Source organism: Zonotrichia albicollis, chromosome 2 (assembly GCF_047830755.1).
Source record: "Zonotrichia albicollis isolate bZonAlb1 chromosome 2, bZonAlb1.hap1, whole genome shotgun sequence".
NCBI classification, from domain to species: domain Eukaryota; kingdom Metazoa; phylum Chordata; class Aves; order Passeriformes; family Passerellidae; genus Zonotrichia; species Zonotrichia albicollis.
In genome coordinates, this window is record NC_133820.1 from 70,322,819 (window position 1) to 70,336,471 (window position 13,653).

The 13,653-nt window shown below is 39.3% G+C and overlaps 1 protein-coding gene across 15 annotated transcripts in view; it reads left to right on the plus strand.

Moving 5' to 3' along the window:
* Positions 1–13,653, plus strand: part of ELF1 (E74 like ETS transcription factor 1) — an 87,725-nt gene that overhangs the window by 43,984 nt on the left and 30,088 nt on the right. For all 15 annotated transcript variants that reach the window (XM_074535472.1, XM_074535475.1, XM_074535478.1 and 12 more), the window contains one exon: positions 5,948–6,257. In XM_074535472.1, the coding sequence (XP_074391573.1) occupies positions 6,186–6,257 (72 nt within the window). In that variant the 5' untranslated portion in view covers positions 5,948–6,185. The remainder of the gene's footprint in view (positions 1–5,947; positions 6,258–13,653) is intronic.

Sequence of the window (13,653 nt, forward strand, 5' to 3'; positions counted from 1 at the left end):
CAGGAGCTTCAGTAGAAAAGCCTGTCTCACCTCAGTATCTTTTGGGTTGCTCTTTAGGCCTGGCCTGTTGGTGGTAGGCTGATCTTTTGCTGCTGCAGCATAAATCAATTACTTAGAGTGCTTTACACATACACTGATTTGAGGCTGCCTTGACACATTGAGCGTGCTGGTGGGAGAGGATACAGAAGGAAAAAAAAAGCCTCAACCATGCTTTAATTTTTTTCAGCTTTCCCAGCAGTGCTCTGCCAGATTGCTGGGTTTGTATCCAACAACTGCGTTAGATAAATGTGCTGAATAAAAGGGACTTAAAAAAATCTGAGGGAGCATGGGAGATTGGAAGAAAAGAGTTTTCAGGGGTGGGGAGTCCGTACACAGTGGTGGAGCCATTACTGTTAGTACTCTGGAAAGGAATCTCGCCTTAAATTAAAATATTAAGGCTAAAAGAGATAGTTACAAAAAAGAGCTCAAAATGTGAATTTTTTTTGTGATGGCAAAGAGCTTGTTGCTTGTGTTTGTTGTTTTTTTCTCTTTGGAGTAAATCTGGTTTTGTGTCAAGTGGGTTCATTTAATTTCTTTGATATTGACTGGCTTTTTTCTCAGTTTTGGGGTTTTATACTTGTTTATATTTAACAGATAAGCCCTCTTACTCTCTGTCCTCCTTGCTGTGTATGCACTGAGAGCCTGTGGTTTCCAGATGGGCTGCAAAACAGGAATTTATTGATACTGATGATTTCTTTGTCCTTAATGAAAGCTCAGCAAAGGTCACTCTGTTGGCTTTTATTATGTCAGCTGCCCTTTGCACAGTTTGCCTTAGGCAGCATGGATGCTCTCAGAACACTTGAGTCTGTTCTTTATGTTGCTTCTTTCCTTCCTCAGTTCTACCCTCTTAACCATGTTGTTTTTCTATCTCCTTTAATTTGTGTGAGCAGTAGGAAGACTGAGGCTTCAGAAACTTTTTGTGCCAAGTGACATATATTAATTTGTTCTTCTTGTCATTTCATCATTGCAGATGCCCTGGGTCTAAGCACATGTTTCAAGTCCCTTGTCCTGTGCAAATTTGTGATATTAATGGATAGTAAAACTTAGTCCATAAAGAATGCCACAGAATACTAAACTGTTAACATTTATGCTTGGTGTGGACTAAATATAAAGATCATTGTTGGTCTGGGATTTCTGCATTAAGAGAACTGCAATATTATTCAGCTTTGCCCTCCTTTTTAAGAAAACCTGACTCTATGATACTTGTTGACTCTTCAGAAGGTGAACTGACTCTGAGTTGAACTATCCTTAACCTCCACTGATAGAATGGAGTTAGAAATTTGAGTGAAATGGTGTGGTTACCATCCATGTGTTTGACCTCACCTGAGATGGTTCTCAGTCCTTCTGTTCAGATTTCTGTAATCTTCCCTTTCCTCTCGTTCAGTCCCCTCTTTTCTCTGTATCCAAGATATTGTAAAGAAGGGAGGGGTTCAGCTTTACATTTCTGTTAAGTCACAACTTCGACATTTCTGGGCTAGTGCTAATGCTACGGACTGTCTTAGGAAATCAATGGGAAAGTCCAATCTCAAGTGATTTGTCCATGTGTTGAATGAGTGGAATTGTTTCGTCAGTAACTCAGAATTCAGATCTGCACTTGAATCTTAAAGCACTAAGCTGGTTCTTGATTTACATATATGAATGATCTTATTAATTTAATGAGAAAGAGCAGGATGATTACAGTCATCTTTAGTAACCCTAAATGGGACTGGATCCAGTAGCTTCCTGGAGGCATCTTTCAGCTATCTGGGATGCTCTCAGTAGCAAGACTTGAGTCTTCTAAGCTCATAGCTGACCTTTAGCAAATTTTTGGGTTTCTGCCTGATGCTTTGATGCCTGCTACACCTGCTGCAGTCTAGTGCCGTTGTCTTATGTTGGTATTTTGCATTACACTGCTTGAATGATAAGGTAGTGGCTCATATTATCAGGATTTGAAGGAGAATTTGTGGATTCCAGCATGGAGCCTAGTTGCAATATTGCAGCTTCACCATTGGGACCAAAAGCATCAGTTCTGGAGGTGTTTCTTAGAAGCTTTGTGGAACTGGCTCAGTTAGACCTCAGCAGGCTAGGACTAACTGGAAGGCATAAATGGTAAAGAGTGGTGGGGGAAAAGTTATGATGTCTAGCTGATGTTTAGGACAGAATCTTACATTGCACCTTCTGGGATTCCAGAGTAGCATGTACTAAAGCTTAGGTTGACTGAATGTGCTTTTTGACAGACTGATTGATGAGCTTGTTCCTAGATGTTGAAATCAGTGGGTGAGGGAGCTTCCAGGGGGATTGAAATAATTTGAGTTCTGTTTCAAGGATTAATCAAAATCAAGATGTTTGTTTATATTGTTGTGTTTTAATGCTGCTTTTTATAATATATTTGTACAACAATTAGTAAAAATGAAAGCAAAACCTTACTTCCTCCTGAAGTAAGTAGTAGTTCTGAAAATTTGATGTAAATTTTATGATAATATATATTGGTTTTCCTTTCTCCTAGGATTATTTGTATGTAGTCAGGCTTACTGTGCATGTGAATAGAATTTACACTTTTTATGCTGTTTGCAAATAACTTATTTTCTACTTGCAGATGTATGTAAAATCAGGCAAAGTGGCATTACATAGCAAAAACAATAGTCGTGTTTGTGCTAGCTTATAGACAGCAGAACCCTGTGATCGTTGGAATAATGAAAGCACAGTTTATAAAAATAGATGTGAAGGAAAATATAGCTGGTTTAGAATTCTGCTGGGTTCTGTGAAAAGCTGCTCTTGTTTTCTGTATGCCAGAGAAAGTAATATGGAGTAAAGGAAAGCACTTTTGCATTATTCTGCTGTGCTGTTGTTGCCCAATAGATCATTTGATATTACTATACACTGAACAGAAGTAATGAAAAATATCCTGCAAACAGTAATAGTCTGAGTCCCTAACTTTTATAAAGTTAGATGTAAAAGCTCCCTAAAGCTTGTTCATTCACTTGTCTTTGGATTTGGTACTAATGTTGTGGTAGATGTTTCTTTTGTAAAAAGAATGTATGACTTGTCTTTATTTATAGAGCCCTTGGTGGTTTGTGGGTCGGGGTGTAGGGGAGGAGGAACAGTCTCACATCACTGCATCACCATAGTGCAGAATTCATAAAGCAGCTTTTGACTGACCATTCCTACAGTGGCATCAGATCATTAGGAGTTTCATGTTAGCATAGTGTCACTGGTTTAAATATTGTTTGTGTGGATTAAATGTAATATGCTGCTGCAGTTGCTTAAATTATATTAAATCAGGATAATTAGTTTTGTATTGAGAGTTTTGTTGTTTCTTTTTTAAAATAAAAAGTAAGGAAATATTTCTTTATGGCTTTTAGTAAGTTTACTGCCACAGCTTTTGTATCTTATGCATTTAGTGTACATTTTGGTATTGTAGTATCTACTGTAAAATATTAATGTTTTACAGAATTATGAATAACCCGGCACTAATGGAAGGAAATGTCAGCTCCCAGTGCATGTGGGGAGCTGTTAAAATTTTTAGGGTAGCTTGACCTCCAGTTTTCCTTATATTTAAGACCTTACTGGGTAACCTGTGTCTACAACATGTCCTTTATCCCAATTTTACATTGACTGTATTAATTGTTATTGACCGTAAAAAGTTACTGGATTTAAAGAACTTGTAGCCTTTGTTCATGCCTGTGGCTTCAGTCAATGTAGTGGCTGTGATTATGAGCCCTTGCAGTATTCTGACTCTGAGCAATTAGTTTAACCTCTATTTAAACAGAAGTTAAATTTGGACAACTGAGGAGGTTCTTGTATTTCCCTGTTTGCTTTTTGATCCCTTACAGTGAAGTTGCTCTTCAGTGTTTAGAGGGTGTGAGTTAAAATATTATTTCATCTTGTGGACAGTTATAATTTATTCCTAAGCAGGAACCAAAATAGAAGTTGTACTTCTATTACTTTATGTAAAGTTTAGTCAATGTAAATTTCCATAAGTGTCTTCTCTTCTGAAAAAGTTGGTGTATCCCTGTTGGCATAGACTGACCCACTTGAATCGGTGTCTGTAGGCAATATTAAACTATATATTATACAGCAATATACTTAATTTTCAGGCTTGTATACAGGATGATAGGAGTCTAGGATGGGCCAAGTTGTGCTTACTCCCGCTATGCCGGAAATGTGTGTCTACTCCCTAATGGCATCTTCCAAAAGGCAAGGCCAAATAATTAAATTTTGGGAAGTCACCCAGGATTATATGATTGCATGTAATGCTTTCAGTGCCATAACTCTGCCAAAGTATGGAGAAAGCCTTGTTAACTATTCAAGTCAACCACTAAAGTGGCAAGCGCTGAGGGTGAAATGGTTCCTACAGCACTTCCTTCTCTGTTCCTGCATGCAACTCTCATTAAAGCAAATATTCTGTTGTTAAGGTTGTGGCTACTCTTACAAACCTTTTAACAGCTAATTAGAGCACGCTTTGGAAGTTGGGGAGGTTCTCCTGTTTGCATAATCTTGGGTTTCCTGACTTCTTAGACTGGTAGGATCTAGTGACTTAAATGCCTAAATGCTCTGCCATCACTACTTAGGAATTTGGGAATACCACAACCTATATAGGAAAAGCAGCCGTTACATTTCCTAGAGTGAGGGAGTACAAGTGTCTGACATGATCCTCCCTAATTAAATTGCTTGGCAGTGGGGAGAGGAAGATGATCTTCATTTTTTTGAGTTTGTGCCTACTGCAAAAACAAGGCAAAGTTAAACCTCCTGTACAAAGGCAGATGCTAATCATCACCAAAGGCGCTGACGTTGATTCTCCTGTGGGTCTCGCTCTGGATGGGTGCATCTTAGACCTCTGCCCCTTATTCTTTTGTCACAGCAACTCTTAATCAAAGGCAGTCTGAAGAATTTTGCTCAAAACACTAGCAAACGCTCATTTTTCTTCTTTTAAAATATATTGATTTAAATTCCTAGGCACCAACACACTCCTTAGGTTCCTAATTTTAGATACTTGTTCCCGTTATTATTTGAAATGGTAGATTTTTAAGTTAATGTCTGGGTCACCTGAGTTGTAGACGAAGAGTTCTTCTTGCGCTCGCCTCTTTCCGCAGAGGTGGTGCAGCAGCCTCTTGGTCAGCTCACCCTAACTGAGTTTACCTTTGGCACAGATGAGTAAGTAACAGCATGGGAGCTGTGGGCAGGCGTCCTTTCACCAAAGCTGTTTATGTTCAGTAGTTGGGGATTTTTTTCTTTGTACTGTGCAGTTTTTTTGACATTTCTAATTTGCCGTGACGTGGTCAGTGCTGTTTCCTTCCGGCTGCTTGAGAGCCTCTGGTAGAGATAAGGGTGCATTCACAGTGCATTTTTAATATGAAGCTGAAGATCTGCTTCATGTAAGAGCGTGGGCACTCTCTGGAGTGTAGAGTTTATTTATTGGTTTCATCATTTTGACACAGGGATTCAAGATCCAGAATGTTTTACTTGCAAAACAACAACTTTGTTAATTTTGAACTGTGTGTGAAGAAGAAATGTGATATACTTGGGATATTCTACAGCTGAGTAGGTCTGTCTGAGTTTTGTATGTTCGCTTTGAATAAACTTTGAAGATGAGAGGTTCTAATGAATGTGAAAACTTCATATCTGAATCAAATGAAAATATGGATTTTCTCTTTGTTAACTTTTGTAACATTTCCTTAGATTCATGCTTTTAATATGAAACACTTTGAAACTGATGTTATATTTCCTGAAACAGTTCTGTTTCAGGTAATGAAAGTTCTCCTACATTAATCAGTAGAAGTAATACCTTTGGAGACACAAAAGTATCTGACTTGCTTGGATGTAGATAGAACAGTTTTAATAAGTAGAAAGCTTTATTGCCACTGCTTCCAATTCACATCGCTAAAGTAACAATTTTTTAATGATAATTTTTTTATTTTTCCCTCCACAGTGGTGAAGGCTATCGAGGCGGGAAGAACAACTCAGGAAAGGATTTGCCTTGGTTTGTTTTGCTTTGAGAAGAGAAGAACCCAGGAACACTGATGATCTAAGAAACACAAACATTGATACTTGATCCATTTTGTGAACCTCCCTTTCTGCCCAGCTGGACCTCAGTGAAGCTCTCTGTTCATTCACATTCAAGAACATTTTTCTTTGTATGTGGAGCTGAGACCTGGGAATGCGTTATTATGGCAGCAGTTGTACAGCAGAATGAGCTTGTGTTTGAATTTGCCAGCAACGTCATGGAGGATGAGCAGCAGGTATGGGATGGTGTAAGAAACCATATTTGTACAAGTTGGTGTTAGGAGTATTATGAAACACGAGGAAAAAATGTGGTGTAAAACACAAAAAGGAAACATTGAGGTCATTATTGTTGCAGCAGATCTTTGTGCTGTTTCAAAAGCTTCCTGTTGCTTCCCGTAACTTGCATACGCGGAACAGAAATTGGCTGAAATGTTATAACCTCTGCAGTATTGCAGAGACATCTTCCTCCAAAAATATTTTTCCTGCTTTGCTGATTTGTGCCAGTTGAATCGATGCATATGTGATATAGAATTCTCAAAATGATGGTATTTTATAGTAGTTTCAACTTCGCTAGTGTACTAGGATAAAATTCTGAGTAGAAGTAGTGGTCACCCTGCAGATGACTGGAAGGGGCAGTATGTACCTGCTCACTGTTATTTACAGATTGGTTTCTAAATTGTATTACTGCATGAGGCTTATTCAGAAATAAGCTTGAAAGTAATTTTAATTGGTTTCTTTTACACTACAGGGAAAATATGTCTGTTTCTACCTACGCAGACTCTCAGTTAGGTGGTGATTATTTAAACCACATCCTGTGAGTCCTGAAGCTTCAGTGTAGGATTCCTATTGTAAAAATAATGCAGCTTCTCTGTAGCTGGTGGTTAATATTAGAGCTTGCATTTATTAACAAGAAATGAGGTGTCTGAGCCTTTTTAAAAGGCTAAGTGCCATGACAAACTGTTCCGTTTTTGTTAATGTAAAAAGCATTTATTCTCCTCTCTTAAAAAAATACCCTGCTTTTGGTTTTATGATCTTGTCTCTGGTTTTCTGTATGGCCTAATATCTGGCTGGGTCACTGGCCTGTTTCTGCTGTCAGAGTCATGCGATCATTTCAATGAACTGAGTGTTGTCTGTCTAAAGTGCTAACTCAGTTTTGGGTGGAATTAGTAATGTAACTTCCTTCCCTGTATTTTTCCAGAGCTTGTGGTAGCCTGGGGATTTAGATATGGGAATTGCACAAGCGTAGTAAAAATGAGCCTTACTTATTACCTCTGCTGGTTGTTCATTGCTGGCTTTACTTTACAAGCCAATAGGAAATGGGAGAATTGAGGTAGGGAGGGCTACTTCAGTGTGGTTCCTGGGAGGGGTAGTGTTTCGTTTAGCCATGCATTTTGCTTCTTGCCATTTCTTCAGATGCTCACCTGAGAAACTTTAAAAATACTAAGGAGTGCTCAACAGGACAGTAAAACCTCTCTAAACAGAGCTTTCTCCAGCTTCAGAACAAACTCAACCTTGATGTTTATCTCATAACCCCACTAAATTCTGCTTTGGATGAAGTCTAAGCAAATATGTTCTGTAACATTACTTAAAGGTGGTGAAATCAAAGATATGAAAGGCTGGAGATAGAGGGTGCACAGCAGGAAGTCCATTGCTCCAGTCAGATGCAAGCTCCCTTTAAATTACTGGGTTCACTGGGTTCAGATATCAAAGATGCAAGTAGCCAGCTAGCTGGCTGCCTGAAGGTAAATTTTAAATGCCCAGTTGTAGAAAAGAACTCCTGCACAGGTGAAGATCTGGGAAGCTGAAACAAAGTTTCCTTTGGCTGAGAGCTTGTAGCACCTTAGCCCAAAAAGACTGCTTCTTGCTTATTCTTGGTTGATCTGCTTCTTACTACACAGGAGCTATTGCTACTCCTAAAGTTTCTAAGTTCTTAGATTAGTTGTATTTAGGGATGGATAACAGAATTTGTGTACTTTGCAAAAATGTTAGCTCTGTAAGTGCTCTGTGTTGGACAAAAGCATGATTTTGGATCTTCATTGCATACAAATGATGTCATTTAACTTATCTTTTGATAGTTATTTTTGCAATGCCCCCACAAGCTGGAATTTTAACAACTTTGGTACTTTTCTTCTTGTCAAAGCTTTGCCTGGAGCTCTCTTGTGCCAAGAGCTCTTGGGACATGGGACAGCTGTGGAGAGAGGTTCAGGGTCTAAGTGGCAACTATGCTCAGTATTTTAGGGAAGTCATAATTCATGGCTCTTTTGCTTTTTTTTTTTTTTTAAGTCTTGGTTAAACAACCATAAATTATAAACAGTTTGCAAATGTAAGCATTCAGTGGCAGATGCCAGTGGGAGGGGCTCAGTCACATGGACCCGTGTGAACGGGAAGGACTTGCTCTTATCAGCTTTATTTTTTGTAGTTTAAAAATAATGATTTTTAAATTTTTCATTATACTTGGAAGTTTCATTTATCACATAGTAGATCTGTGGTGAGGAAGAAATGAAGTGAAAATATGGTTATAATTTTCAGAAGGGAACAAGTGGCTTGGGCTAAGGCTCCTGATAACCTGTCTGGCTTCTGCTACATGTCAGAAATCTGGTTAAAATAGAGTTTGCCCTTTTTTCCCCCTGCTTTTTTCTGTGCTTTTGTTTTGTTTGTTTGGGTTCTTTTGTTGTTGTTGTGAGACAGAGGGAGATGGCACAAACAAAACTGGGTAGGAGTTCCTGCAGGCTTTGGCTGAGTCAACGCCACTGCCTAAACCTGCTTCTTTTTCTATCTGTAGCTTCTCTCAATGCCTTTTCATTTAGTCCTTTGTGAACTTAATTTAAAAAGCTGAATAAAAGCAGGCATAGTGGCTAGATGCATAGTAGGAAGCTTTAAATGGTGTCAGGGAGAAGTTGAATCATTACAGCCATTGATTTGCTAACATGGTTCCCAGCATGACTGCTCTATGTTGGGCTGGGCTCTCTCAGGTGGCTCTAATGCTTGTAGTAACCTGTGCCTGAAGGCCCCTTCTGTACTTCTGGCATTTGTTTCTCTCCTGCTTTCTTCTGATAAAGAGGGGTCTGAGACCTTAGGTTGAGCCATGACTTCTGCACCACCATCTCATGCCTACCTTTGCTCTTCCATGTTCCCTGATATCTCCATGGGCTTTCAGAAAGATTAAGCCACCTGGTCAAGGTGAAAGTCTACATTTGTTGGCTGTTTCTAGCTCCAGCAGAAGGTTCCTTTCCTTTACCCATTTGCAGTTTTCTGAAGACTTTAAGGAAAATATGAAATCTGTAATGAGGTTGTCTTCCCAGAAAAGTGAGCATCGTGTGTCTGCCTGCAGCATCCTCTGTGCAACTTGGTCTCTTCTCAGATGCTGGCAGTGGGAACACCTTTAAAGCTGAGATGCTACCTCTGCTGCTGCACAGGGACTGTCAGCAAAGGAAAACTTGAAAAGCTGTTTTCTAGTGACCAAGGTCACTTCCCCTAGTTCTGTTTAGGGTTTTGGGGTGTTTTATTTGTTCTTTTGGAGGGGAGATTGTTTGTTTGGACCGTCTGTATTGCGAGTCTGAATGTTGTTGTTTGGTTAAAAAGAGTTGTTTTTACCCTGAGGTTGCTTTCTCCATTTTTTTTCCCCACGTAGCTTTTCCCTTCTACTATCTATTGCATGCATTTCTTCCCACCCATCACTCACTCACACAGAATTTATTCCACACCAGTTAAAAGCTAGTCACCTTATTCCTGGGACAAGTTGTCATCCCTAAAGACTTGCAGTATGAGAAGACAGTACCTCCAAAGCAGAAGTCGTCCCCTTCCATTTTTTCCATTTCTGTGGCCCGGATGGTGTTTTGATCTTCTGTCAGTTGGTGACAGTTGATGAGACAATTTTCAGAGGAAAAGAGAAACACCTTGTCAGCATGTCAAACCCACTAAAAAAATTAGAGAGCAGAAAGGGAGATTGCTGCCTTTAGCCCTCGGAGGAGGGCGGGGTTCAGTTTTCAGGGGATTGTGGGATATAACCAGTGCTTTCAGGGACCCACTCATGGGACTTTCTGTGAAATTCATCTGTATGAAGTTTGCATTCCTCTGAATTGGTAAAGGTCCATCTATGGGGATTTGGTAGCTAAGATTTGGGAAGATTTTAGCAGTAGCTCAATTGCTTTATGTGTCCAGCAGACATGGGAAATGGGTTGAAGCCAAGTCAAAGCTTTGTTGGAGCTAGGGTATCATATTTTAGCTATATTTTGTATGAGAAATATGAAGCAGCAGAAGTAGAAGAAATTTAAAAATACACAAATTTTTCTTCTATGGATCTCTGTATTGATTTCTTGAAAATCATTGCTGACACTTTAATTTGGGACTTGAAAAAAAAACTTTGGGATAGTTTGCACTCTCTCTTTTTGCTAGGGCATATAGAAGTGTGTTTGTATTAGAAATAAATTCTTTTGCAACCTTGCTATTAGAGACGTAATTTAATTTGTGTTAATCGAATCACTACCTTATATTCTTAATTTAATGTTTTCTCTGTATGTAGTTCTCATTGCACACTAGATTCAAAGGGAGCCATAGTAAAAAAGGGCTCTTTTGCAGTTCCAAATGTGTACAGTTATTTTTCTGTCTTAGAAAACAACAAAGCTAGAGGGAGGTTTAGATTGGCTCTCAACTGGGATTCAGATGCCTTCAGTGAAATCAAGAACATTACCTCACAATAGTCATGTGTACATCTGTGTACATTAGTATTAGCTTTTAAAACTGAATGAAAGACTTGTTAATGAAATTATAACCAATTGCAAATACTGTATAAAAAAAGCAATGGCCACTTCCACAAAAATGCATTTCAAATTAAATTGACTTGCAGTTGTGTGAATGCTTTTCTCAGTAGGAGCATATTAAAATTTGTTCTTTCCTTTCTTTCTCACAACCATGGCAGCAAGGAAAGTCCATACGTCGTATCACTGTAGGGACTGAGTTGGAAGCAGTTACAACAACAGTTTTAAAATAATAGAGCACAAGAAGTGACATTTACTCTGATTCTTCCAGTTCAAAACTGTGATCAAGTTAAAGAAAAGCACATTTAAAGTGTCTTCCCACGAGTGAATGCTTTTCTGTTCATCTCCAGCCTTTTGGAAGCATAGTGTGTCAGCAGCTTCCTTGGTAGTCTGGCACCAAGTTCAGGTGAAGAGGTATTGCCCTGGGGGTTTCTCTGCCTGCAGACAGACATAGCAACCATATCAGTGTGTTGTGTGTATGATGATTGTTTGTAGATATGGCCAAAACCAGTTCAATCTGGCAGAGCAGTTCAGATCTGATCATAGGATCAAACCAAGTACTCCAGAACTGCGTGAAGCAGCACAGGTCAGTACCACAGGAAACATTCTGATCAGTAGAGAAGCATATTTTAGAAACATGTGGATGTTTGGGCTTTTGTAACTAGGTTTCATAGCAAAGTGAAGAGGGTGTAATATAAACAAGGCTTTGAAAAACTGATCTGAAAACATGTGACAATCAGTTGATTTTATCTGTTTTGTTTATTATTCTGAAACATTTTCCTACAACTCATCTTCTCAGAGGCCAAGCCAGTGGTGTGAGCATCAATGATTAGAGAAGGACAGAGCTGAGCCCAAGTGATTTTCTTCTCCAGCAGAAGCGAATGTAAGGCTTATGCTGAGCACAGGCAGCTCCATGTGTGGCTGCAGCCGCTGCAGCTCTCGAGGTGGTGCAGGGCGGTGCAGGGCGAGGAGCGCGCCTCGCTGCGCAGACGTGGTGGGCAGGAGGAAGCTGGCCACTTGCTGAGGAGAGTCTAGGACAGCTGCCTACACCAGAAACAAGCACCTCAGTGCCTCCACCATTTTATAGTCAATGCAGGTGTTTTTAGGGCATGACATCCTATCATAGCACGGGAGCCTAAAACTGGGGAGGGAAATTGTGCCCTAGAAATGCCATTCCTGTCTGTTGGCTAGGAAAAAAACTTGGGGTTCTTAGCTCATGTCCAAGTGCCTGCACCACAGCTGTCTGTAACTTAAATCCCAAAAATTATGTATCATGGCATATTACTGAAACTGGGGTATTTAAACTATTTGCAGAGCATAATTATATCTCAGGAATGAGGCCGTAATGGACCATCTATCTTGTAGCTTATGGAATGTATTGTTGAAAATAAAACTTTTCTTTAATGCATGCAGTTTTTTATTTTTCTTCTCTCTTAACAGTGCTTTATCCTTTTTTGTTGATGTGGCTTTTACTTAATCAAATCTATTTGTTTATTCTTGCCTGGAAGGAAATAGGATGTTAGGGTCAGTAAACAAATAGGATGCAAAATGTGAACATGATTTTTTCTGAAGAACAGTAGGGACCTCTTGACTATCAATGATTTCTGATTTCTAAGCTCCAGTACGATGCAGCATTGGTTAGAGGTGCCCACAAAAGTGTGGGGTAACAGCTGTCCTGTTGCATGACTTGATATACACCTGTCATCTGGTGATAAGATTGCACAAGAGGGCTTTAACTGGTCTGCACTTTGTTCATTTTTATTGATCTTCTACCATGTTGCTCTCTTTTGAAACATGTTTCATAGAATAGGTCATTATTTGGTGGATCTTTTTTACAATTTTGGTTTTGTTGATTTTTTTTTAGGAGACTGCCCATGGTAGAAGTCCATTAAACCATTAAAACACTATTTTTGGATTTTAGTTCTTTTTTTTCCTGATTGCCCTTTACCACAGTTTTTGCTGAGACATGGTTTACAAAACGCAGAGCAATTTCAAGTGGTAATTACTGCCTTTTAAAACTTGTAATTGCACTTTCTACGTTCAGTACTTATGGTCCAGACTCTTCCCTAGGGGAGGCTCCCATAGCTGCTGTCTGGGTGGAGCAGATAGCTCTGATACCATTTTCTGTCTGTGACGGTGTGTGCAGTGGCAGGAGTGAGAGATGAGTAATTCTTAAAAAGAAATTAAACAAAGGCATAATCATACACTTGATTTTCTCCCTTGGGTTTTTAACTTGTGTGGTTAAAAAAACTACTTGATCTTCCCTCCAATACCTGAAGGGAACCTACAGGGAAGATTGAGACTATTTACAAGCACATATGGTGACAGTACAGGTGGGAATGACTTCAAACTTACAAGATGGTAGTTTTAGATTAGATATTGAGAAAAAGTTCTTTACTGTGAGGGTGGAAGGGCAGTAGAACAGGTTGCCCAGAAAAGTTGCGGATTCCCATCCCTGGAAGTGTTTAAGGCTAGGCTCATGGAACTTTGAGCAATCTGATGTAGTGGAAGGTGTCCCTGTCCATGGCAGGGGGATTGGAGCTAGATGATTTTAAAGTTTCTTCTAACCCAAGCCATTCTATGATTCCATGATAAATACATATCTGTGCTCTTCTGTGGAGGGTGAGACCAAATGTACATATATTGGTTTTCTCAGAAATATGTTTTAGCCACTTTTTAGGTTTTTTTCTTGTTTTAAGCTCGACACATTCATAATGTGTTTTATTTTTGTAGTCAGGGAACCTTAGAGTTACACTAGACTTTCTTTGGACCTGTTCTGCTATCAATCTGCTATAACTTTCTTCCTGCAAAGCACATTTTAAAAAACTCACTTTGAAAAATACGGTGTCTGTGGTAGATGTTATTTGCTGAAAAC